At 40.3% G+C, this 27,399-nt stretch overlaps 2 protein-coding genes across 4 annotated transcripts in view; one reads left to right on the top strand and one right to left on the bottom strand.

The window, feature by feature from the left end:
• Window positions 1-150: 150 nt before the first annotated feature.
• LOC124281856 (rho guanine nucleotide exchange factor 39-like) lies at window positions 151-22,181 on the bottom strand. Its single transcript, XM_046717871.1, is given in 14 exon segments — window positions 151-774; window positions 1,216-1,457; window positions 1,920-2,126; window positions 11,391-11,502; window positions 12,128-12,216; window positions 13,513-13,659; window positions 13,661-13,711; window positions 16,258-16,421; window positions 17,578-17,648; window positions 18,055-18,173; window positions 19,100-19,315; window positions 19,953-20,119; window positions 20,576-20,654; window positions 22,152-22,181. Coding segments are annotated over 13 exon segments (1,719 nt in total). The 5' UTR covers window positions 20,610-20,654; window positions 22,152-22,181; the 3' UTR covers window positions 151-674.
• Window positions 22,182-22,380: 199 nt separating this feature from the next.
• LOC124281852 (LIM domain only protein 3-like) overlaps window positions 22,381-27,399 on the top strand; it is a 192,560-nt gene continuing 187,541 nt past the window's right edge. The window contains exons 1-2 of one of the 3 annotated variants that reach the window (XM_046717859.1): window positions 22,381-22,496; window positions 25,328-25,437. The gene's annotated coding sequence lies outside the window, so the exon portion shown is untranslated. Of the gene's footprint in view, window positions 22,507-25,327; window positions 25,438-27,399 lie in introns of all 3 variants that reach the window. The other 2 variants (XM_046717858.1, XM_046717857.1) reach the window with 2 other exon arrangements.

Raw genomic sequence — 27,399 nt, 5'->3', positions numbered from 1 at the left:
TGCTTGTCGTAAGAGGCGATTAACGTGATTGTATGGTCAGGCTCACTGACTTGATTGACACATGTCATCGTATCCCAGTTGCATATATCGATGCTCATGCTGTTGATCACTGGATTGTCTGGTCCAGACTCCATTATTTATGGACTGCCACCATATAACTGGAATATTGCTGAGTATGGCGTAAAACTTAACTCACTCACTCTGTACAATATGAATGAAATACTTAAGTATTGAGCAAAACATTTGGTAAAAAGTCTCTGTTTGAACCACAGACAACAATATACTGAGGTGAAGGGAGATAATCACTGTAGGTCCTGTAAATGTGTGATATATACTGTGTGATATATACTGTGTGTATATACTGAATACATATACTCCATACTGTTCTACATTCAGCAGAATTCAGTTAATTCATAAATGTTTGTCCTAAAATAACACTCTTGTTAATGCACTGTTGAATAAAAAAGGGATCTCTTCCTTTTGTTTTTTTTCTTTCACAAGTGTGAAGTCTATAACTATAAGATGCACTAATATCACCCACAAAGTTTAGAAAATGTTGTCATCATATAAAGTTCATTTTTCACCAAAACTGTATGAGCAAATTTCTTGTGTTATCACACATAATGTACTGACAATCTATCCCGACCATAATCAACGATGTAGAATTGGTCAGGTCATTTAGAGTACAGTCGACTGCTGCAGCCTGTAGAGGGCTCTGACGAGGTCCTGAAGGGACTGCAGGCTCCCCGTAAATTGTGTCGTACTCGCAGAAGTCTGTAACCAAATCATCAAAGAATCTTGAGATCAGTCATTTCAATCTGGCAAATTATGGGCAAGAACAGCTTACATTCATCTTTACTAAACTAAATCATGACTCATTGTTATAACTTCTTGTCATGGACTCCCCTCTCTGGCCTCAGACTGAGCAAGTTTGATTTTATGACACATTTAGTAAAACTGTCACCTATGTCAAGAACAAGAACACAAAGAGAGACTTCCCACACTGTACCCAAAATAAATCCATTCTTCGATATGAGCTGTCAGATCAGTCAAAACGTTAGCCAACCATATCCCTAACTGTTGTCACTAGCACCATTACATATTATCATCTTTATCAGCAACATCTTTAACATTTAATTCTGTTTATTAAATTGATTCCTTTATGAAATCAGATCAAAGATGATTATATTAACTCAGTTCAATGTCTGTCCTCACCTCTGTAGTGGCTTCTGAATGTAAGACCTCAAACGACTGTTTAATCCCCTGCGAGGGGAGGATTGGTGAGGGGAGGGTTGTGACGCGGCGTATCTGTCAAAGACTGCAGGTAATGTCATGCCAGGATCTGACATTGGTCGACATCTCTCACCATCAGAGAGCTGAGAATCGGACCTGACACTTGGAACGGGGTCCTCAAAGTTAGACAGAGAGTCTTCTGGGAAACATGGCATACTGAAAGCCTGTTAAACAAAGACAGGACTGACTGAGTTAGTTTGGCTTAACAGTGATTTCAGTTATACCAAGTACTGTCAGCTTTAAATGTAGATTGTAGGTGATAACCTCCAGGACAAAAAAGTCTTAACTAAAAATCCTAACAAAGACAAAGACCAGCAGCTCCTTGCACAAAAGAGGGACAATTCTTCAGAGTCTGTTGTGGTGCTTAAAACAACTGGGCAACCATGCATGTGGATTTGGTGTACACACTCTTCAGACAGGGGTGTCCTGCGCGGCTGACATTTGTACAAAACAGACATTCAGAGCGACCCCCCCCTGCATGTCATATACAAAATCAGTGACGACCCCTTTAGTGCATGTGTACAAAATTGATGACCCCCCTACTTCCCCAGAACAAAATGGGTGGACACCCCCTTTTAAAATCACACACACACAGACACACACACATTTAAGTAATTTCCACTTACTCTGTTGGAGAAGACATCATCTGAAATGTTGTGAATGTCCTCATTTTCCATGTTCTCCTGTTGTTTTCTTGGTGACCATGGTGATAGACATGTACCAACATCCTCATCATACCACGACTGGATACGGTCCTTCACTGGCGCCAGTTTCTCTCTCAGTGGTGAACAGTCCGTTTCCTCAACCAGAGCCTCAAATTTCTTTGCAGCTCTCTATATTTGATATATTTTCAGTGATTAAACAAAATAAAAACTGACTTTGAATAATGCTACAGAGTCAACAGCATGCCAAACATTTCCTGTAATCACGACATTATAATACATACACCATATACAAATCTTAATGAAATGTTCATGTGATGCATATTTAATATTCAGATTTACATTATATTTGCAGATTATGATTGAGAATGAACAATTTTAATAAAAGCAGTTTGTTTTCATTATTATTAACAACTATACATTCGAGCACCGTTGTCTCCGAACTTCGAGACATCCGACCAGGGCATATCATCCCTAAGAAAGAAAACAAAATGCTTCTCAGTATATTTTGATTCAAAACTATAATCGGTTATCAGTAGTGTTTACTCGTAACAGTGAGTATTTCCTTATTGATTCCTTCTTAATTAATCCTGATTAAATAACAAACAAGTGACACCTTCAACTCAATTAGCCCCAATTAGTTTACACTACCGCATCTCTTTGATTCATGCTGCACCGTGTGTAAACATGTGGAAACAACCTCAGTTCAGAGGGATCCTTGCCCATGAAAGGTAGGTGAATATTATGTTTCTTTGCAAATATCAAGTTCAAAGGGTAATTTTGCTTCTTGGGACCATGAAATTATACCGAGATATCTGAAATATAGAGACATTCATATAGAGTTAAAAGAGCTTGAATAATTATGTAATTTTTTGAGTAAAATTGATATTTTATACTTATCCTGACTCATGCTCTTTTGCTTGTCCCCTTCCTCTTGCGAACATAGTGGAACACTTGTATCTCCTTAATAGAAGCTCCCTTCAATGTAAAATCACTAATTGGTACTCACCCAAGAGTTGCCTCCCCTGCCGCAAGCGCGGGAACAGGTGTCGCCACCCTCTGGCCTCATGCTTCACTCTCTCCTGATTTTGCGAGCCCAACACTTGAATTTACAGGGAAATCCAAAGTGTTATGTGGGGAGGATGGGAGGGCTAACCTCATGAGTCAGGATAAGTATAAAATATCAATTTTACTCAAAAAATTACATATTTTTCCTTATCCTGACTCATGCTCTTTTGCTTGTAGAATCCACCGGAGTGGTGGTGGGCATAAACAGAATACTTTGGATTAATAATTAGTGATTTAAGTAACTTATACTGTAATAACCCCTGCGGGAACTTCATAAAGGCATTGACTTAGGATATTTCCTTTATAATAAGCCATAGGTTATATATACCATAACTGGGGTATTACATTACTAATAGACTGATATACCAAATTATAGATATAACAAGCTACTCTGATAGAGAAGCTGTACAACTGAACATAAAACTCAGTATGAGCTTAAGGTTGAATAACCTAAGCTAAATATATACATAGCCCTAGAACTCCGTGGAGTTATAAGCTAAATAATGTATGTATAATATACATAATAATCTCGTGGGGGTGAATATTAACGCCTACGAGGGACTGTCAGTTGCTGAGCGAGGACCAAAGGACCGAAATGGTGAATGCCAGAGACGTCCTCGGTGGTGATATCTCTCAGATAGTGATTAGCAAACACCATGTTAGATTTCCAGAAGCATCCTTCCATAATTGTATTCAATGAACAGTTACCGTGAAGGGCGAGGGTGGAGGCCAATGCCCTGATTTCATGTGGATTTGATGCTGTTGGAGGGTCCAGTCCTGCTGCCTTGTAGGTAGCGGAGAATGACAGTTCTTATCCATATAGATATGGTGGTACGAGAGACTTCTGTCTGATTAGTAGGCGATCTTGGGATGAACAATCTTCTGAGCGATCTTCGCCTTGTTTTGGAAACGGCGTAAATAGATTTTTGAGAGCTCGTACTGGGCATAGAGATAAGTCCAATGTATCTTGAGATCCGAGAATCGAGGATAAGCGCAGGGGCGTGAAATAACCTGTCTGGTTGGCCTGGTAGTTGATTTTTGGCGATGAAATCCCATCTTAATCCCAGGTGCGCTGTGTTTTGATTGTCATCAAACTGTATCCTCTCATAATCTAGGCGTGAATTTCAGATATTCTGGCTGCCGTGGCTAGCGATAACAGGAAAATTGTTTTCTGTGAGAGAAATTCAAAGGTTGTCGATTCAATGGTTCATAATCCTCACTTGTGAGGTGTTGTAGCACTACATTCAGATCCCAAGCTGGAAGCGTGGAACTTCCGCTTTTGGTCCTCAATCGGAAAGCCGTAGTAAGTAAGGCCAGTAACTCTGGTGTTTTTGTCAATTTAACACCCGTTCTCATAGAAATCACAGAACTAAAAGCGGCAAGATATGTTGACAATGTCGAAGCCTTTTAAATGTTTGTTTTGCCGTAAGTAACACAAATAGTCTGCCACTTGAGGATCGCGTAGCATCTCTTGCTGTAAAACCCTTGTTTGCTGCATAATTTTGAAACTGTGCCACTTTGTCGCCGTATTTCCACGCGTTGAGTATCGTAAAGCAAAGCGTGACCGCTTTTGCCGCCCTGGTAGAATATCCTCTCTTGTTTAAACACATTTTAATACAGTCCATCACGTGAAGTTTGAATACTTCTGGGTTTCTGTGCACCTGTTTGGTGTGTGGATGTATTAACAGCTTTGAGCGCTTGGGTAGCTCTAGTGCGGTTGACCGATTTCTTGTATTAGAGGGGAAACCACGTTCTGGCCGGCCAGTAGGACGTAGCGACCAAAATGAGTTGTAGGCTCTGTGTTTGGCTGATTTTCTGTAATACTTGAGGTATTATTGCTGGGGGCGAAAACGCAGCGACGCATTGAGGCCTTCCCATGATATGCTTAGAGTGTCCGTTGCCCATGCTTGTGGGTCTGGAACTGGTGACACGAATGTCGGTAGTTGATTGTTGAATCTTGTGGCGAATAGATCTACTAGCGGTGCTCCTATTTGCTTGATTATCTGTGCAAATATCTCTGTATTGAGCATCCATTCTGTCGGTGACGGTAGATGTGGCGAGAGAGTCGTCTGCTAGTATATTCCTGGCTCGGGAATGTGGCATGCTTTGACATGTAGATTTAGATCTTGGATTAATTCGAACAGTTGAAAGGTTAAAGTCAAAAGGTTGGCGATCTCGTTGAGCCTTGCCTGTTCACATAGAGCGCCACTGTCGAGTTGTCGGTATGTATCATCAGGTGCGCATTCTGTAGAATGTTGCTCCAATGTCTTATGGCGTTGATTACAGCTTTCATCTCTAATGAGTTTATGTGGAGCTTGCTTTCTAGCTGATTCCATAACCCTGATGCCGTCTGGTTGGTGAGATGAGCTCCCCAACCTTGGAGTGACAGCGTCTACATATAGATGGGTTTTGAATTCCTGCTCTGCTAAACAGATCCCTTCATGAGACATTCGATTTCTTGGTCCACCATAGTAGATGAGGTCTGAGATGTTCGGTAGACTGAATGGTTGTAGGTCGTCGAGATGTGTGTTGATGAAGACCTGTAAGGGGACGTAACTGTAATCTGCCTATGACTGTCAAGTCTTGGGCTGATGTTAGAAGACCTAGTAAGCTCTGCCATTGTCGAAGTGGTAGCGGAGAGAGTAGGGCTGGTGGAATGATCTGTTGGATCTTGAGCCAACGGTCTTCTGGTACGACTATACGGTTGAGATTGGTGATAAATCGAATGCCTAGGAATTGCAGATCTTGCGATGGTACTAGGTCCGACTTGTGTAAGTTTACTAACCATCCCAGCTGTGTTAGTAGCTTTATGATGTAGTTTAACTGTAGTTTGAGATGCTGTGGATCTTGATCTACTTGTATCCCGTCGTCGAGGAAGAACGCACTGCGTAGCCCTTGACGATGTAGATAGGTGACAATCGGTTTCGTTATCCTCGTGAATAACCATGGGGCTGATGTTATTCCGAATGGGAGTACTTTCCACTGGTAATGTAACCCGTCTAGAGTAAACCGTAGGTATTTCCTGGATTCGGGATGTATAGGGATGTGCAGATAGGCATCTTGTAGATCTATACTGCCCATGTAGTCCATGGGACGAATCATGTGCCGTAACTGCGGTAGATGTATCATGTGGAACTTCGGTGGTCTGCGTAGATAAGTCTTGTTGAAGAAGCTCATGTTGTAAATGAGTCTGTATTTCTCCTTGGAGTTTTTCTTGGGTACTAGGAAAACTGGGGAGTAGAAACCTGGTTCGATGTTTCCTTGATCTATTACTTCTATGGCCTGCTTGGTTAGGAGTAATGTAACAGCCTCTCTTAACTTTAGTAGTTGCTGTGCCTGTACCTCGAACTTGGGAGGGTTGACTGTTAGTGGAGGCTTGGCCTGTAGTGGGATACGAAATCCGCGTTGAAGAATGTTGGAGACATAGGTGTCTTGAAGTATTCCCCAGTTTTCCCAGTGTAGTTGGAGACGTCCACCCACTTGTGACGGTTGTACTGGAACGGCTGGGGGTGGAAGACTCCAGTCGTTCCGAACCTGTCTTTCAGCGTTTATAGTTGCGGGAACCTCTGGGTGTCCTGCCTCTTCCTGACCCTCCTCTATAGTTGCCATATGGGGCGTGAAAAGAATCTCTTCCCCTGGAACTGGCTATCTTCCTGTCTCTTGCTCTTTGTAGGCCCGTGAATTTAGATCTCCTGAGTATCTTTGTGAAGTCTGTCGAATGACACTGGCTAGCGTGTCCATCGATTTAATCATCAGGACTTCTCTGGAATCCTTGGTGACTTCCTTGGAGACTTTGTCTATTCCTCCGTCAAAGATGGATGGGGAAGACCACGGGCTGTATATAGTGGAGCTGTAAAGTTCTCACCCCAGTTGCAGGAAGCGAGGAGGCCTTGACGACGAGCTAAGGTCAGTGCTGCTGAGACAGACGTGAGATGATCTGTTAAGAACTGCTGGTCCTTCTTTTGCATCAGTAGGGCCGAGTAAATCATTCTATCATCTTCAGAGGTCGTATTTACGAAATCTGGTGATAAGTGTCTCATTTATTGTTCTAGATCTATTTAGACCAAAGAACATACGCCTCGTCATGGTTTCTATCTGAACCAATTTTCGATCATCAATCTTGTAGTACTTGTTCTTGGCATCGGAGATCAGCTTGTAGTTCTCATCGATGTCTTGCGCCTTGAAGAAGGGGTCCATATTATGCGTGGAGAACTTCTTGGCGTGAAAGTTTGGCAGATGTGGTGTTTGAACCTTCGTGGCTTTGTTGAATGCTGTATCTAGGTTCTGTGGTACCGCCGCAATCGGGTCGATTGGGGGTAGTGTAATAGCATCTGCATCGTCTTCTTTCATCAGATAAGTCTGCGCCGAATTGCCACTCTTGGAAGGTGATGAGAGATCTAGATTACTGACCATCCAATATCTTATCTCTGCATCTGAGAAAATAATTCTTCCATCATCTTCCATTCCATCATCATAAATGAGAGGTTGTTGCTCTTCTGATGTAGGACTGTGTGGCTCTATCTCTATATCGTTTGACGCTTGTGGAGATCTAGTTGTAGGCTTATGTGCAGACCTGTGAGGTGATGTACGTGGTGATGTACGTGGAGATCGGCGTGGTGATCAGCGAGGCGATCGTCTTGGTGATCTACATCGATAGGTTGATCTTCTTGGCGACCTATGAGGGGACCGTTGGTAGCTTCGCGAAGCTCTTGTGTAGTCCCTCGATGTCCTTTTAGATGATGATGACGATCTGGGTTCAGGTGTCCTTCGCGAACGCCTTCGCGAAGCTTCCTCTGCGTCCGGTCCTGGGGAACGGTGATATGACCTTCGCGAAGGCTTCCGTGAGGTCTGATGATCAGATTCCGTATCTGAGTATGACGCCGAAGAGGGTGATGATCTTTCCCGCCTTCGCGAAGGCTGTACATCTGGGTCCTTCGTGGAGGTGGTCTGTGACTTCCTTCGCGAAGGCGGCATCGTCGTGGCTGCTACGTTGACTGGGGGTGCCTCTGGGGTGCTGTCTACGTTGGAGGCTCGGACCCTGGGATGGCTGCTTCTCCAGTCTGTAGTGGCCTTCCATCATGATCATGATCTGCTTCATTAGATCGTCTGGGATGATCTGCGGCGTAGTAGATGGTGCCCTCTCTGCGCTGATAGCGGTGGGGCCCTCCGCGATCTCGTCTGACATCAGTGTAGAGGCATCAGGCTGCATGGTGATCTCTGCTGAAGTCACTGTCGCTGTCACTGGTCGCTTCTTGTGGCGTATGTCGGGTATGATGATTGGTTGATCATCGTAGAGGCCCAATTCTGCTGCTGGAACGATCTCTGCTGAGAAAGTTCTCGATGACTTCGTAGATTTCCCTTTGGAGGATGACGCTGCCCTGGGGGGTACGAAGTCTGTGTTGAGAAGACGTTGAGGCCCTCTTGGACTTTATCTGCGATGACGGGATGTCTGGGGAGGCCGGTCGCTTCTTAGATGTGACGGACTGCATCCCACGTCCCTCTTCCGATGGGGTCTCAAGCAGAACACCAGACGGGAGGGGATCGCTCGACAGCAGCTGACTGGATGGGAAATCCGATGTATCGGCCATGTCTACACCTAGTTTGCGCGTGACCTATCTGCAACACGTCTCAAGACTTAAAGATGGTATTTATTAAAGGCAGAATTGGTTAAATTAATGCAGTAACTGCAACGTGAATCAAACGCACAAGGCGTAGTACAACTAGGGCATACTACATGCGGATCCGCAGCGCGAAAAGCGTAATCTACAAATAGTACAGTTTTTCATCAACGTAATACTAGCTGAACAATCACACGAACTCACGTGAATAAACAGTAGAAATACGATTAATTATCAATGCAAATTAATGAAGGATACTAGCTATACCTTTATAGTAAACTATAAGAGGTAACTAACTAAGAAAACCAAAGGATATAGTGTGTAAGGAGACACAGGCGCTCTCACATCCTGCTCACTGGGCGAAGAAGGAGAGAGTGAAGCATGAGGCCAGAGGGTGGCGACACCTGTTCCCGCGCTTGAGGCAGGGGAGGCAACTCTTGGGTGAGTACCAATTAGTGATTTTACATTGAAGGGAGCTTCAATTAAGGAGATACAAGTGTTCCACTATGTTCGCAAGAGGAAGGGGACAAGCAAAAGAGCATGAGTCAGGATAAGGAAAAATATAAATTATGAAGGATTTTGCCAGGACCGAGATGTTATATCAAGATAACCAAGATATCGAGTTGTCAGAGTTTGACACAACGGTGCTCGACTGTATTTCTATAAATATCATAAATAACAATGAAAGGAAATATTTTTTCTTTCGTCAAATTATACAGTCTCTGTAATGTGCAAAACTACTAGAATATGCAGTGCAGAGGTTTGAGTATGGAAAAGCATGAAGCTATAGAAAGAGTTGAATGAATGTAAAATGTAAATACAAATAAAATGAAAATAATAATTAATGTGGTTTTAATAACTCACAGCCAAATAAAATAAATTAAAAAACACCCAATACATATACTTTGGATAAATTCAAATCTTGAATATAAGGGTTGAGAGGCACAGTGAATATCTAATCCACACTTGCATTAACATAGTTAATGCTGACTGAGTGAGTATGGTTTTACGCCGCTTTTAGCAATATTGCAGCAATATCACGGCAGGGGACACCAGAAGTAGGCTTCACACATTGTACCCAGGTGGGGAATCAAACCCGGGTCTATTGCATGATGAGTGTAGGCTTTAACCACTAGGCTACCCCACCGCCCCTAATGCTGACTAAAATATATTAAGTACAAAGTCATCTAACAAAACAGAACAGCAAAATCAACACTAGTTTTGGAATTATCCAGGAACTGTGACTAGACTTTCCTGCAGTGTTTCTATATTTGTTTTAGTTCACTGGATCTTAATATCAAGAGACTTTGCCTAGTCACATCTTAGAGTTGTCTGCCCTTACAGTATCCATTACTTTGCAATCCTTGTGAACTTGACAAAGCATGGGTTATTTCCTTCACCAAGAGACTCACAGAAAGCATACATGGCTGGCTGGGGGGATAATTTAACCAGGGATCAGTACACCCAATAACCCTGACCCCTCAACACACGCACATCTCCCAACACACCACTATACACACCAACTGGCCCACCCCATCACTCTAACACAAACCTACACATCTGCAGATTATCCGCTCATGGCCATAGAGAAAACTGTCCCAGCCAATCAACTCTTAGCCCATAACATACCTGCAGCCAGTGAGCATTCAGCCAAAGATAAAATATATATCTGCAGCCAGTGACAAAATACATATTTACAGCCAATCAGCATTCAGCCAATGAGAAAATATACTAGCCACATAAAGAAACTGTACACACAGAAAATTCCTTCAGAATTGGAATACAACACAGAAAAGACGACATGATGTAGACACTTTATAAGCTGAAGTATCGACCCTCAACAGCATGTCAAAAGAACATGAACAATATCCGTAACGATGACGTTAGAAGTTCAAAATTGAGTTGGGGGTCACACGTCAAAGTCACTAAGTCAATAACGGGTATGACCATCATGCGCGTGAAGCACAGCAGTGCATCGACGACGCATAGAGGCTACCAAATTTTCCAAATGAAGGCCTGGGGAATGGTTTGGGACGTGGTCACTGCCGTCTGGAACCTGTGTCTGATATGAGTCACCCAAATCCATCTGTCCTGTCTTGGCGTCGTTACTCGGGGACGTCCAGAACGTGGGTGGTCGGCGACGTTATTACTGTTTCCCTAACGCCTGACCAATGCAGATATCGTGTTACGATGGCATTGGAAATGTGCTGCCACCTGTTCTTAGCTCATGCCTGCTCGAACCATTCCAGTGGCTTCATAGACGTTGAGCAGATGTTTATCTTGGCATGATGTGCATGTGACTTTTCATGTGAGTTTGTGAACGTTTAAATGACCAAAGATCAAGCTTTCGACAGTGACAGTGACATGTTGTGTGCAGCTGCACAGGCTGCACGTGCAGTAACAAATTGCAAGTCCATAGGCCACCATCAATGACGTCACGTCGCTTGGCACCTGCATGAGCGTTTGATTGTCTCCAATACTTGCTATGTTAACACCTTTATTTATGCATAAAGACGCTGTCTGCCTATCTTTGTATTTTCTGTGTGCACAGTTTCTTTATGTGGCCAGTATACATATCTGCAGCCAATCAGCTTTAGCTCAAGACAATACACATAACTGCAGCCAATCAGCTCTTCGCTGAAGACAAAAATAAAGAACAAAGCTTTGTTAGTGCCACTCAAAGCTTGAAAAGGTTGTAAAGATCCCATACTTTTATCCCAGAATCTTGATGAATGAAAAGCTTTTTCACCAGTGGATCAGATTTCTTTTCTTTCTGTAGATGTTTTCTGATAGACCGTCCCCTCAGTGGCATCTTGTGACTGCTGGGTTTCCGTAGAGTCTGCCGGTCAGTACACAGCTTCCTGGTTTAGAAACACACACAGCCCAATTCATAAGACATAGGAGGTCCATGTCGCCTCAAGACCTACCTACCAAAAAAGCCAACAAAAGTCAGAATGTGGCCTGTTCAGTCATCATATTCTTTGCATTTTTGAGGTAACGTCACTGCCTTTTAATTGAAGCTGGCATTTATAGTTACCATATTGTGGTTCCTCTGGATAATTGTGAATGTGCAACAAGTCACATATAAATATAACCATGCACTCCTTGACCTTCAGACTCTGGATCCACAAAAGTATTTACCATGTATACCCTGTTCATGACACAGACATCTTAAAATCAAAATCAATCCATGAATCTAAATCATGTTCTCTGGGGTTTCATTTTTTTTTCAAATTCACATCTGCATGAGATCAACTACTGGATAAAGTCAAATTGTATGTTCCCTTACATGTCTATTTCAAAGTTTGCCTTCTAATAAATGTGTCCACAGTGAAATCAAAACTGAACAATTGGCAGACATTAATCTAAAACCTCTGTGGTATGATCACAATCAGCAATTTTATATGTATGAACCACTCCAATGTTTACCATAATGTCATTCTTCTGCTCTATTTCAATTTTTGGTAATCTAACATTACAACTCACATGACTGCCTTCTCAAGAGCATCACTCCATGCTTTAGCGTTGTGTTGGTCTTCAGAGTACAGCAGTAGACTCTCATCCTTACAGGTCACCTAGGAAACATATATGGACTGATAAACATGCAATAGATATGTTAGGGTGAGTGAGTGACTTGGGTTCAGTGCCACTCTCAACAGTATTCCAGTCATATCATGGCATGTCAGCTAAGTGAGAGGTCTCAGATGTTTCCCACTTTGTAGAAACTCATTAGCATGGGTATGGTGCTTACAAACCTAGAAACAATTTGAGCGAACTGGATTTCAAACCATCAATCATAGGTTTTCTGAGTGCCAAAGAACCCTGTACAGTGAAATGCTGAATCTGGGAGAGGAAGTCAATGTTTTTGCTTGCTATTTAATGCCATTCTCAGAAATATTCGAGCTACATAGAGGTAGTCTGTAAATAATCCAGTCTGGATAGATGATTCAGTGACTGACATCATGAGCATCAATCCATGCAAATGGGATACAATGACATGCATCAACCAAACTAACAAGCATGACCCCCTAATCCTGTTAATCACCGCTTGCGACAAGCATGTGTTGCATGAATGGTACTAGGGTATAATGTCCCACAAAGTGACAGGAAAATGGCCTCCCCATCTCTCAATGACATGCTCTAAGCATCATAATGCACATTATTACCCTGGTCAATCCAAGCTGCCTGTGAGGCACTGGAAGGCTAACAGTCCCACCATATATCCCACTTACTGCTGGGTGAACAGAGGCAATGTGGAACAAACTCACTAAGGTCAGACCACATGTGTCACATGAACTTCGTTGGGGGACAGAGTGAGTGAGTGAGTTTAGTTTTACGCCGCACTTAGCAATATTCCAGCTATATGGCGGCAGTCTGTAAATAATCGAGTCTGGACCAGACAATCCAGTGATCAACAGCATGAACATCAATCTGCGCAATTCTCAGCGAGTCTGACCACCCGATCCCGTTAGTCTCCTCTTACGACAAGCATAGTCGCCTCTCGTGGCAAGCATGGTTTGCTGAAGACCTATTCTACCAACGGGTCCATTGTGGGACAGAAGCCCTAGAAACACTCAAGAGGTGACCCATCCAAGGACTCACCATGACCAACGTTGCTAAACTTCCACTGATTTGTGACCTGGAATCTATGCACAAGACCACACACCACCGCGATACTCAGTGATTGCTGTGGTCAGGGCTGCAACTTGCCGAAGTCTGCTACCACAAGCATCTCAAATATTGGCAGAAGTTCAGGCTTTTATGTCATCATATATTCACAACACCAGGAGGCACTGATCCCACCCTGGCATATGTGTTGTCCTGACTGTCTCACCTGCCCAGTAATACACTTATTGTGCCAATAATCTCACCTGAAACATTCCCCCTCCATCTTTGTGAGCTGTGTTAGGGATGAAAACTGGGTGGATCTGACAATGTTTGAGAGGCAGGACACAGCAGCAGTTGTAGGTGCGACTACCACCATCCAGAAGCTTGGGCTTGCCATACAGCAGGATGTCCCGAGAACAGGAAGAACATACGCTCATGGGACCTGCCTCCCTTTCTGGCCACCTAATATAACAGGTGTTAAAGGGAAATGACACAAAACAGACATTTGCGGGAAAAGTAGAAGAAAGAAATACCAGTTTCACAATGAGATTTTATCAAAACAGAATGCACAGATTGATTAGATTCAAACTGTACACAGTGTAAGAAACTGTACGCATCAGGAGAGATGTACAAGGGGCTAAACATCAGAGTCCTAAGGACTCTTAGCAATATTGTTGGGTGTCCTTGGCACCGATATGAGTGCACAAGGCTGACCACAGTACCAAAATATAACCACATTTAAGATATGGATTTCCTTGTTTACATCAAAAGTCACAGAGTGAGGCCAAATAAAAAAAGATTTGTGGTTCCCGATTACACCTCTTTAAAGTTTAGGCTAGGTACAGTCCGTTTAAATTGCAAATTTTATCATTGTACAAAATTGCCACATAAATATATATAGTACACATGTTTATCATTTACTAATACCCAACAGCTTTCTTATATTTGAAAATTTTCCGGACTCCACCCAAAAAGTTGTTTAAGAAACTGTCATCATTGAAAACGCAAAACTTGTTATCTGTCGCGGCGGAGTGAAACCACAGAAACGGAACAGCCGGTCATGGCGGGGGATATCTCAAAAACTATTCCGGGAGACCTGTCGGTTCCTCGTCCGTCGTAGTGTCATAGTCACGACTTAAAGGGATGACAAGTGGTGCCACAGTTGCCTGTTGTAAGCCATCCCGAGACCAGTAACCTTGTTCAATGATGTTAGCTACCTTGTTGACACAGTTTTGCCAAGTTTCAGTCGTGATTTTGTTAAGGGATTCCTTAACCAAAACCTCTACGTCACGTAATCTAAAAGTTGTGTTTGATCTGGCAACATCTCCTTTGACAATACCCCATATCATTTCAATGGGGTTAAGGTCACAGTGATAGGGTGGAAGTCGCAGAACATTGTGACCCTTACTTTTTATGTAACTGTCAACTTTGTAGAAAGGTTCACCTTTGTGGGTTTTTATGATCTCATATAGCTGAGGCTTCGTTGCCTTTGAAGGCAGTGCGATCTGAAATTTGTCAAGCCATGATATCATATCACCTTTTCGACTGTTCGATGTCGGGGCTTTACTGTCAGGGTCCTGCACGCTGTGGTATGGGGCATTGTCCATTACGATAAAAGACTTCTCTGGTAGAGCTGGTACCAACTTGTTTTTAACCCAATCGAGGAAAACCGCACCATTCATCTCGGAATGGTAGTCTCTGTTATCTGTGGACTTTGCCCTGAATACCAAGTCGCAGCCTTTGCTGGAGCAACCAGCATGGAGAATGATTAGTCTCTCACCTTCCCTAGAGGCAGCTTTCTACGTGACCCCTTATCACCCCCATCGGGTACCCACTGACTGCTGGCAGTGTGCGGGGCATTGACCCAGGCCTCGTCCAAGTACACTGGCTCGAACCCTTCCTCGCGCTTCTTCTTTATAACCCTGAGAAGACTATTTCTCAAGCGAACGATATCAGGGCGTTCACAGAGTACTGACCTATTCTCCCCCGAAATTTTCTTATAACGATACCCGAAAGAGTGTAAGAGTTGCCAGAGTGTGTACTTTGATATTCTGAGGTTGTGTTCTTGCTTCAAATGCTTTTTAAAAAATTTCAGCGACATGTATTTGTTTTCAGAATAGAGCTTGTTGATAGACTGCCTTATAAGGTTCAAATGTTTTAATTTGTGTGATTTTGACACGACCCCTACCTGCTTTGCATCACCCTCACAATGTTTGTGTTCCAGAACATTTGTCAGTACCCTTGCTGATACTCCTAAAGCTTTTGCTGCCCGCTCACGGAATTTATTAATGGCATAAAATGGTTTGCCCCTTTCGGCTTCAGCACGGAAAAAATTGTACACTTTAATCATCAACTGTTTCACGTCAGCATTCAACTTCATTTTTCACCAGGCATGTGTATCCTGTGCACGAGGAGATAGTGGCTGTTCCTTTTCAGCGGTTTCACCCCGTCGCGACAGATAACAAGTTTTGCGTTTTCAATGATGATAGTTTCTTAAACAACTTTTTGGGTGGAGTCCGGAAAATTTTCAAATATAAGAAAGCTGTTGGGTATTAGTAAATGATAAACATGTGTACTATTTATATTTATGTGGCACTTTTGTACAATGATAAAATTTGCAATTCATCGGTCCGTTTCTGACTCAAACGGACTGTAGGTAGGATGTTTTTTTCACATTTTTTAAAGTAAAGTACGAACGAATAACACATTTATCAATGTGTAATTGTTTATTCAATCAAGCTTGCAGCCATCATGTCGACTTTCTCTATCAGTATGACCGATGTCCGTTGATGCCGAGAAAAAACAATGGTATCTGAAAGATTATTTTATTCATATCGCTTAAAGAAACATAGGGTCGGCACCAGAATTCAAGGGTCGGTCTGGTAATTGGAACCACAACATTTTTTATTTTTAGGCCTGAACAAATTTGACACGGAATGGTTGAACATTGATTTAATTCCTTAGATTGTTTAAGGGGGGTGCAAATCAGGTATTGGGAGATATGGTACCTTGTTGAGGGGCCCTTCTTTGATGAAGATCCTGCCAGGAGCAAGTATCCTGGGAGCCGAGCTGTCGAAACTGTTCTGTATAGTCAGCATCTTCTGGAAGTTCTCATGCTGCCGGATGTGTTCATTGATGTGAGATGCAATTTCAGCTATTTGTCTTGTGGCCTCTAAAAAACAATGCACATTATGATACATTGCTGAATTGTGTTGATAGAGCAGAGCTCCAGATAAGATTTAGCTCATGTGGGTATTGTTCCACTGTATTTTTTGGGAGTGGGTATTATGAATGTTGAGTAGGTATTTCATTTTCTCCGTTACCCACTGCTTTCAAATATGTGCGTATTTCAGTCATTTTACTCACTTAAGTATTATGTCATTGAGTAAGTTTACTAAGCAGGTATGTTCTGCCTTATGTCATACCTAATCAAAACCAACTTAAATATAATGGAAATGATTTCATAAAAAATCCCTCATCCTATACTGACAGTACAATACTAGTCCTATACTAACAGTACAACTTGATAGCAATCCATGTCTTTTTCATTACGCAAGCGATTTTTATAAATATATTCCGTACGCATTTGTTTTAAATATTTTGCGTATCTAACATTTAAAATGCGTAATTGGTACGTAACAATTATTTTTCAATGCGTAATTGGAAATTTTCTAAGCGTATTTTACCCGGATATGCAGCTTACCTGGGCCTCTGGATAGAGTATTTACCTTCATAGCAAACATACATGTACTCTTTAATTTAGAAAATCATACAATTAAACAACAATTAAAGTTCAGGCACATGATCACAAACACAACCAAGCACAACTTCTCTAAATGTATTCAAAATATATTAAGACAATCAGTCAAGTTTCTGTACCAAGCAAACCAGCAAAACCCTGATGATCAATCAGGAATTCTCTCAAAGTCACAGAGCTTGACCAGCCTCCACTATCCAGCAAACACATTGTACCCTTCAGTGTACCCAGGTCTTCAGTGTGACAAGCCTATATTTAAACTACCAGGCTGCCCTACTACCCTTGTTTGGTTGTAATGCCACAATACGCAATATTCTAGCTACAATGTATATGATAGCAGTCTGTAAACATGAACAACCAATTCTGAACCAAACAATCCTGTGAGTGATATTGTGAGCATTGATCTGCCATTAGGGTTTGACAACGCTCTCAGTCAAGTCACTAAGGCTGACCACCAAATACATGAAGCCTGCCTCTTTCAACGAACACAGGTCAGTGGGTACCCATTCTAACTTGAAAATCCCCCATGGGGCTAGACACACCAGCTGTAGGAACATCCTTCCATCTTTACCTGCCAGGTGATGGTGATCATGGTGATCTTCCGGTGTATGCTGTAACAGGTCCTCCAGGAGCATCTTGTACCTGTAACCATAGCAACTGTCAATACTCCAGGACACTGTACAATACATCTACAATTATATTTCCACGCTTGATGGAGACTTAACTATGCCATGGTTACCATGGCATTGAGGGAAATTCCAGTCACTGAATTTGTTAAAGTATTTGATTCAAGGAACCACCTAATAGTTCTATTAACTTCTAACATTAGCGGTGATCAGGTAATACAAGAATATCTTGACTTTCATGCATTATTCTGAACACAGCTACTACATATAAGGCGGTAATACAAACACTTCTAGTTCTACCATTATTGCAGTACTACCACAACAGTCAAGATTACCCAAGTTTAACTAAATCAGTGAAATGCAAAAGCTATTTTTCTAGAGTCCATGACTTATAATTGCATACTGCCGAATCAGCAACTCACCTGGGTATTCTCTGGACTGGGGTTATCAACAAAGCATTCAACTTGAGACCTTTCAGCTCTGGCCTAAACTCTTGTCGCTTAATGTAATCTGCAAATTCAGGCTTCTTCTGTGTCCACTCCTTTGAGATAAAACTTTGTGTGTTAGTATGAGTGGGATTCTAATTACCATGATTACAAGGTTTTAAAATAACTTTTAACATGTTGAATACATCAAAATAGAAAAGGATTTTAATAATCAGTTCATTTATCATGTTTATATTGACTTCATCTTGAAATGGATAGTGAGTTTGATTTGAAACTGTTGTACTCTGAACCTGGTTTGGTTGCAAGCTGCTGTGTACTGTCAGCAGAATGTGGGGAAAAAGGCCCAGAGTATGGAGATCTTAGATGTTTATCACTTCATTAAAACCATGACAACAGGTATGGTCCTAACAAACCTAGAAACATAGTTAGGGCAAACTGGGATTTGAACCCACAATCACAGATTTCTGTCATCACGTGGTCATAGGGCTACATTTCTGCAGCATCTTAGAAGACAGACACGCTTGCACCTGCTTCTTGCAATAGCAATTATTTCAGGAATATTAATTTGCCTTTTGAACTTGCTAGAGTTAAAATAAACATAAAAATCTTTACAATAATTAACGGGACTATCTGACAAATAGTATCAAATGTAATAAGATCTTAATGCTTAGCTTAACACTTTATATCAAATATATATAACATCAGGTCACCTATTGGGAAAATTTTGTGCTTTGATTGTTTGTTGTTTAACGGCTCACTCGGCAATATTTCAGCTATATGACAGCAGTCTGTAAATAATCGAGTCTGGACCAGCCAATCCAGTGATCAACAGCGTGAGCATCAATCAATGCAATTGGGATACGATGATATGTGTCATCCAAGTCAGTGAGTCTCACATCCCAACCCTGTTAGTCGCTTCTTACGACAAACACAGGCTGCTGAAGACCAATTCTAGGCAGATCTTCGTGGTTCTATAGCTTCTAACACCTTGAAAATAAGGTAAAAGTCACATATGACATACCTGCAGTGTGCTGATTGCCTGTTCGTGGTTGTTGGCATATGTGGAGTACAGTTTCAGGAACGGACCCAGGTGGTGAAAGGCCTGGCCGACAGTGGTCTGCTCCATGAGCTCAAACAGACGCTGGTTGACACCATAGATCTGTTCACTGTTGCTGAAGATGCGAGCATGAGCATCATCCGAGATGATACAGGCAAACTTGAGAGGAAAGTCAAAGTACTGAAAGATAAAAACAATATCTCAGTCTCCATTTATCATAAATGTATTCATAAACAATTATAATTAATTCTCTTCTTCATAACACATCAAAGGCTTGTACACAAATTGATCCCCCATCAATCATGATTATAAAGGGTTGCTATGTGGTGTTGTGGTGATATCTGACATAAATGAAAGACATTACAAACTAGATAACCAGCTGAAAAAAATCAGTTCGAAAATCTTTAAAAACATGTTAAGACCCTGTTAAGAATATTTACTTGCTAGTCCTATCAACATTGGGGTTGCCATCTCTGTTTTTATATCATGTAAGGGTTTACTTGTCAAAGTAGAATTACAGAACTTAACAACTGTGGATTCACTGGTGAATCTGGTTATGAGTGAGTGGGTTTAGTTTTACATCGCTTTTAGCAATATCATGATGAGGGACACAAGAAATGGGCTTCACACATTGTACCCAACTGGGTCTTCGGTGTGACCTGCCACTAGGCTACCCAACTGCCTGAATCTGGTAATGAGTGAAAGAAGTGTATGATGCATTCACCAGGTATGTAATATACTGGTGGGCACACAGTAATTCATAACAGACAATATAGAGGTTTGATCAATATTGAACCCTAATCATGCTAATGTTCACCTTCTGTATAAGTTCTAAATGCCCAAGATATGTCTTCTCTGTTTCAAATAGCTCCCTCTCTATCTTCCTTCTGCGTTTGTCCCTCCGAACTTTCTCTTGGGTCATCTTCTCTTCAGGACTTGTTGAAAACAAAATCCCACATTCTGCATCACTTTCAGATGGATTTTCTACAACATGGAGATTATGCCAAGCGTTTAAATAAGATGGTTCGGAACTAAACATACATGGAAGATACAGAAGAAATGTTTATATTTAACAACTGAAAGAAAACAACAATGAAGAAACTACAATACAAATTACAAGTCAGCAATACTCCAGCTCACATCAATGTTGCCTGTTAATAATCTTGCCCCAAACAAGTGATTCATACTTTGAACTAAAATCCATGTACTGTATATGATGATGCTCAATGAATAAGCAAGTGATTCAGGTCATCATGGCCATTGATGCTTTTTGCTTCTGCAAATCCTGAGAGCAAGGGACAAACAACCCCATAATCACACTGGAGTCACAGCAGATGATTTGGACACATGTTCAGCAGATCTTGGCACAACAAAGGAACTCAACTTCCCCAGGCAAATGAATCACTAAACAACCACTGTATGGAAGTTAAGCAATATCACCTTCAACATGTTTCATCCACTTGTTTCTCTGCATTTCTATAGTTCTCCCCCAGCTCCACCTGTCTGTGTCCTGTGCCTGCTTCAATATGGAAACATATGTTGTTACATTTCACAAAGTGTAAAACAGTTTAATCATGTTAATGATGAAACACAAAAACATGTATTTCAAATACCATGCACCCTGAAAAGAGAAAACTAGTATGATAACAAAAACAAATCCCCTGATATGTTCTTATTCCTCCTTGTACTTCTGTCAATATGCTCAAACATCAGAAATATGAAAAATCCACCTTCTACCATGTCTACTGGCTGGTGGACAGTAATCACAACGTAGCTATTGACAGCTACATTTATTATTTCATGTTTATGTGTGCCTTGTAAATATTTGATAAGATGGGTCAATTGTTATCTAGAAAATATGACTGAAGTTAATTTTTTAAATATGCCATATACATGCAAAGTGGCATAAAAAGATGAAGGGTGTCACCTACTTCACTTCATATAGAATATCTCCCGGAAAATATAGTAAGCTATTGTAACTATTTTTTGCAAAATCCACAGGAAATTGGTGTTATTGACATAATCAGGTGTCATTTTGTTTTACTATGTTGTTATGGTTCTGCTAGCAGATACAAAACTGATAACTTTGTTATTCTTTACCAGAGTTGAAACAGGTGTGATTCGAATAACTAAATAGTGGTGCTTTGATCATGTGGACCATGCAGTTAAGAGAATAATCATGATAATCCTTCTGGCACAAAACACAAGATTATCTTGGCAGAGTAAAACAAACTAGGTTCAGTAAACACTGACAAAGTACTGGTTGGTGGCCACTAAGTGTTATTCCAGTCTAGCACAGGGATTTACAGGACGTGAATTCCTGCGTCCTATACGCATAAAAATTGACAATGGACGCAACAAATTTTATTAGCGCATCCACAGGGACTCAGAAAAAGTCAAAATACTTGTAAAAATTCCAATCAAGTGACAGTAAGTTATACTGTAACAATGTGATGATCATGATACACAATATAATAGCAGTATTGATAATAATATTTAAGTGTCTGGGACCCCAATTTTGTTGTCCAGGACCCCTGAAAATTAAGAGTATGAGTCCCAGGGACCCTCAAATGCTGGACTCCCTGTAAATCCCTGCTAGCATATTGGGTGGAATAGGAGTTTATTCATATGAACTATGCATGACATGAAAAAACATATTAAGAAATAAAAGTGCATGCTCCAATGGCTTCAGTAGATTACCAAAAGTATTATGCAAAATACTTCAACATGTTACATAATGTAAGCAAAATGAACTGTTGTCCTTTTGTCAAATCAGGTTATCAGGCAAGACACAGTACGTGTCATCAACTTGATCAGCTGGTTGTCAATGTCGAAGTCAAACCACTCGGGAAACCAAGATGGTTTTCAAAACTGCCAGCTGCCTAGGAATTAAAAATGTCTACAAAATCATGCTTCTGATCACTCGTTTAAACAGATAATCCTAATCACACTATATCGATCCGTGAAGATATAATTCATGCATTTATTGTGGTTTGACAGAAAACTTGTCACCTACCTTTTCAAATTTTGTGAACCATGGAACGCCCTCTGTCGGATGACCTATTTGTCGTATCCTCTAAACCATCACAAACATTGATGCTATATCACGCCCTACCTGACAAATATATGTAGCATGTAAATGGTTTACATGCATTTACAATGCATGTTATATAAGCGTTATCAATATAAATTCTTTGTGGGTTATTTGTTGTAAATTTTGTGTAGGTCTTTTGCTTTAGTAGCTGTTTTGAGAGTAAAGCATGTTCGAACGGCAGGTGCTTGTTCATCATCTTCATGTGCATTTATCAGTTCAGTTAAAGTGATATGTGAGAAAAAACAAAGTGAACATCTCCAATGCCAAGTATGTAGGAGTCAGTACATCTTTTGCCACAATTCACTGATTTATTTCACCTCCAAAGCGTCAAAGCAGCCTAAACAAGAATAGGTTTGAAAATAGACAAGGGAGGCAACTCTTGGGCGCTGTGCAAGTTGCTTATTTTCCGAATTTGAGAAATTTTTTGTTGGTTCGAATGAAGTTCTGTATATGAATGTGCATGTTTGCATGTCTTGTTGTGTGTGATTTTTTTGTGGGTTTTATTTTTAGTGGGTGCAGCTCAGCACCAATTAGCTCAGGCTGTGGTGATTGCATGACAGTGTCAGGTGCCTCTTCTATCATTTGGGTGAAATGTGTTTTGGTTAGGATAGTTTTCACTGAAACCCAATAAGGAGGTCCAAAGGGGTTATAGCTAAAACGGCACCACAGCAGAACGGCACCAAATTTGTTTGGTGAAAACGGCAGCATATTGGCGAAAACGGCTACTGATTTCTGGGCTAAAACGGCACAATATATAAAACAAAGTATGACGTTGACTTATGTTTTATTTCATTTCATTATAACATTAGCAAGATATGTCAACATACGAGTCATTCTCAAAATCCGTGCATATTTATGTCAGATGTTTGTATCCGACAAAAAAAAGTCAAAGTCAAACAAAAAAGATTATGGTAACTAACTTATCCCAGTATCTTCTACACTTTACAGTAACATAATTAGGGAAAATATATTTTTATATTTACTTTACACCACCGTATTTTACTCAATGTTCATGTGTCACAACTCCAGTGGCTGATGTCACAGATGTGGCTTTTGAATTTTTTTGTCTTTTTCATAAGCAATAAATATACAATTTCAAAACTCATTGGCCATGTTATATGGTAAAACTAGATATTTTAATATATATGTACATTAAATAAATATTATCTTTGGATTTCTTCTTTTCAACATGATAATACAAATTTCGTAACAGAAGTGACACAATTTCAGGAAATGTCTAATAAAAATGGTAAAATATGATAAATGAAACATCATTAAGCTTGCATAATTTATGTTATGTATATTCAGAAAAGATATTATGTTATGTATACCCAAAAAAGAAAAAAATCCCCATAAAAGAAAAAAACTAACAAACAATGGGTTGTGTACTTGCTTTATTTAATGTCGCACGCACAACTAAGGTATTTCAGCGACGGTAAACAATGGGTACATTTGTGCGATTTAAATACAATTTCATTTTGACACTGAGTTTGACACTGGGCGATTTCAGTTGAGTAAATGTACTTAAAACATCAAAGGTTGCGATGTTTTCACGCTAAATTGGGATGCCCTTTCCAATCACTGTCTGCACTGTAGATGTATTTACTATCTAAACATTCTGCAATCCGATTATCAGCTATGGGATGCCCATTTCCAATCACTATCGGCACAGTAGATATATTTGGTTTAAACACATTTTTATTTCGTCAAAGAAACCTGGATAGGCGAACAAGCCTAGTGGCTTATATAGAGGCAACTCCAGTACATTGTTCCAATAGCTGGATACAATTGAAATAATTTGACAACAAAAGAAAAATACTGTGACAAAATAACAGATACATGATTGAATAATAAATATGTTCGATATGGTGTTGGTTATGCCCAGCAACAAAATGAGCAGCCGCAGAAAATCAAGTGATTTAAAACTTGCCTTACATTGAATATATACGTAGATTTGATGATATTACTGGAAGCGGTTACTTTTAGAAATGAACTGTTGTAATGAGTTCAGAATGTCACTAATAGTTGAGTTATTCAATGCGCCGTTACCATATAAACTAGTTTTCACATCGTATCCTTGAATATAAAAATCCATCCTTGTTCTTAAATTTTGATAGTTCCGACATAATAGTAGAATGTATTTACCATCTGCAATTCGATTATCTTATAACAAACTGGTTTTCCCCATAAGATTTTAGTTGGTGCCATTTTCACCATAAGATTTGTAGCCGTTTTCGCCAAGTTGAGGTTCAGTTATGTCCAAATGGTGCCGTTTTTGCCAGGTGCCGTTTTGCTGTGGTGACGTTTTAGCCTGAACCCGTCCAAAGCATATCCAAGAATTATTCAGAAATATTTAAAGGTGTGATCACAATAATTATTCATGCATATTGAAGTGTGCCACAAGTACAATTATTTGGCTGGGTTACACCTTTTTAAAGCAAATACTTCTCACTCAAATAATGCCTAATATAGGCAGAAATGACATGTACATTACTGTCCAAAAGGCAATACAATTTTTTAATGTCATCATGTTTCAAACACAACCACAATATAGTTTACATGGGCATAGGAAATGACAGAGTAACTTAATGCTTCATGATTTGGGGTGAATATATTTCCCTACTCTTCAACACAATTTTTTCTGGACGAGGAATGAATCACTCTAAGAATGTCCAAAGTTTCATGGAAATATACGTTACTGAGACTTCATCTCACCAGGGGAGACTACTATTGAAGATATGAAAATGTTTGTTTGATTTAGATTGGAGAATAATGTGTTTTTTTAAAGGAATTAAATACTCATTAAAGAAATAATAGAACTTTTCGGTGCTGTTAAAAAGATGTCTAAATGCATTAATCAACACATAATTTTAAGGATGAAATGTACGTTACCTCCTTTTGTTTCTAGAGGTCTTACAAGAGAATGGTTTACTATACAAATTGATGTTTATGAATATAAGACAATAAACTGAAGTGAGTTGCTCATTGGTCCTACTTGAAATAAGCATACTGCTTCATATGAATGCATAGTTTGAAAGATACGTTACCGAAATGTACGTTACCAAAGAATACGAAACTAATATCTACCATGCATACAGCTTTACACCAAGCTGACCATGTGCTTCCTGTCGTCTGCTTGACCTTGGTTACACTGATTGCAAGACAAACCATTGATTTTCAACGCTGAAAGACCTAAAATGAACCTGAGGTAAGTTTGAATGACTATACTTAGTAAAGTTCATAAAGCTCATCTACAAGGTTATTTGCGATTAATTCGTGTGAAAATGTTTTAGTTTCATGTCTAAACTGATTTTAACTTCATGTGCTCACCTCCGTGGTGTGGTGGTTAGAGCGTCCGCCCGGAGAACCAAAGGTCGCAGGTTCGATCCCCGACCACGTCATACCAAAAGACGTTTAAATATGGTACTTGTTGGTCCCTGCCTGGCGCTCAGCATTAATGGGTGCAACAAGGACTGGTCGCCTCGGAGTCAGTATAATGTGTCTGAGTGGGGTGTTCATGCTTCACTGCGGCATGGTATCTCATTGGGCTAGCACTTTAAAACCAGCTTCAGTCTGGGCTAGTACAAGCAGCCGCACATACACATACACATGCATGCACGTCGTCATATGAGCGAAATATTCTCAAGCACGACGATAAACACAATTCCACTCGCCTCGCCTCGCCTCCGCCTCGCCTCGCCTCGCCTCACCTCACCTCACCTCACCTCACCAGTATCAGTTATTACCTCCCTTGGTAGTAATCCAGCCATCTAGGGTTCAAGACCTACTTTCCACATAAACTTTTGCAGATTTCTTAATTTGTTTCATATCCCATAGTACCACTTTCCTGTCATGTGACCCTAAAAAGCACATGTGCTACTGGGACCCCATGCTTCAGTGTGTTAGCAGCTGCCATACTGTCAAGAGGTCTCCTCTGACTTAAATTTCAACGTAAAACACAGGAACACAAATGTGAGTCTTGCATCTTTATTTCTTGTGCAAATATAATGTTTAATAGTTTTCCTTTGAAGTTCATGGACTCATATTGCTATTGTTACATGCAATATTTCTGAAAGTGTTCAAATAATGTTCCAACGTTTTCAACATTGTTAAACATGAATTTAGATGATATTTTGTGAATGCATTATATTCTATAGTCAAATATTGTTACAAATTGTTTCTGTTTATTCTAGATTTCCAAACCTCATCCGCTCATCCACTCATCCGCTTATCCACTCCTCTACTTATCCTTTCATACAATGGCTAACGATCAACGTCGAACGTATACTCTACATCAACACCTAACATATCATTGTTTCCCATCAAAAGAATAAAACCCTGTGGCTGCGAGTTACTGGAAAGTCTTTCTTGCGTCTACAATATTCATGCAACCTATTATACCTATTTTTGATATTATTGATATACATGTGTACCTTTGATTACAAAGCAATTTACACGCTAATGACAGTATGTTTGATGTTTCATTATATTTGCAATTCTGTAAGTTCCAGAGTGGAATTCTGTCGTTTCCAGAAGGGAACGACTAAACTGCTCTATGTTTATGCTGGACATGTGTAACCACACGTTTGGTGATTTTATGTGTTTCATGTTGTTTAATAAAATATTTTAAAATTTTCAGTTGTCTTTTTGTGTCTTTTGTGTACAATAAGAAGTCTATAACTGACCGGCAACATACATTTTAGCCCTGTTTTACCATTTAGTATGTACCAGGTGTTATTGTCCACAGAATAAGAATCGGAATACTTAACTTTACATCATTTCGGTTCTTAAACATAAAATAATATACCATGAAATAAATCATAAATCATCCAAGTTTGGAAACCTTTTTTTTCCTAATATTTTTACATGTCAAATGGACCTTCTTATAATGTTGGGTTTCAGTGATTTACGCTCGCTCAGCATTTGACATAGTCTGTAAATAATCGCTTCTGGAACAGACAGTCCACTTAGTACAGTTTTAGATACAGTGAGCAACTATTCATATCATCGCATGATCGGGTAACAAGACTACCATCAGCCATGGAAATTGCAATATATTATCTCATTCATTTAACATTGTAAAACTAAACTAAAATTTTAAAAATGAAAACCAATGTTTATAGGAAGATTAACCTTACATAATGACTGTGATGTGTGAGTGTAATCTGAG

This window comes from Haliotis rubra, unplaced genomic scaffold (assembly GCF_003918875.1).
Source record: "Haliotis rubra isolate DU_JTF1 unplaced genomic scaffold, ASM391887v1 Scf29, whole genome shotgun sequence".
Taxonomy (NCBI): domain Eukaryota; kingdom Metazoa; phylum Mollusca; class Gastropoda; order Lepetellida; family Haliotidae; genus Haliotis; species Haliotis rubra.
Note: the sequence above shows the minus strand (reverse complement) of the source record. Positions and strands in the feature narration are given on the sequence as shown.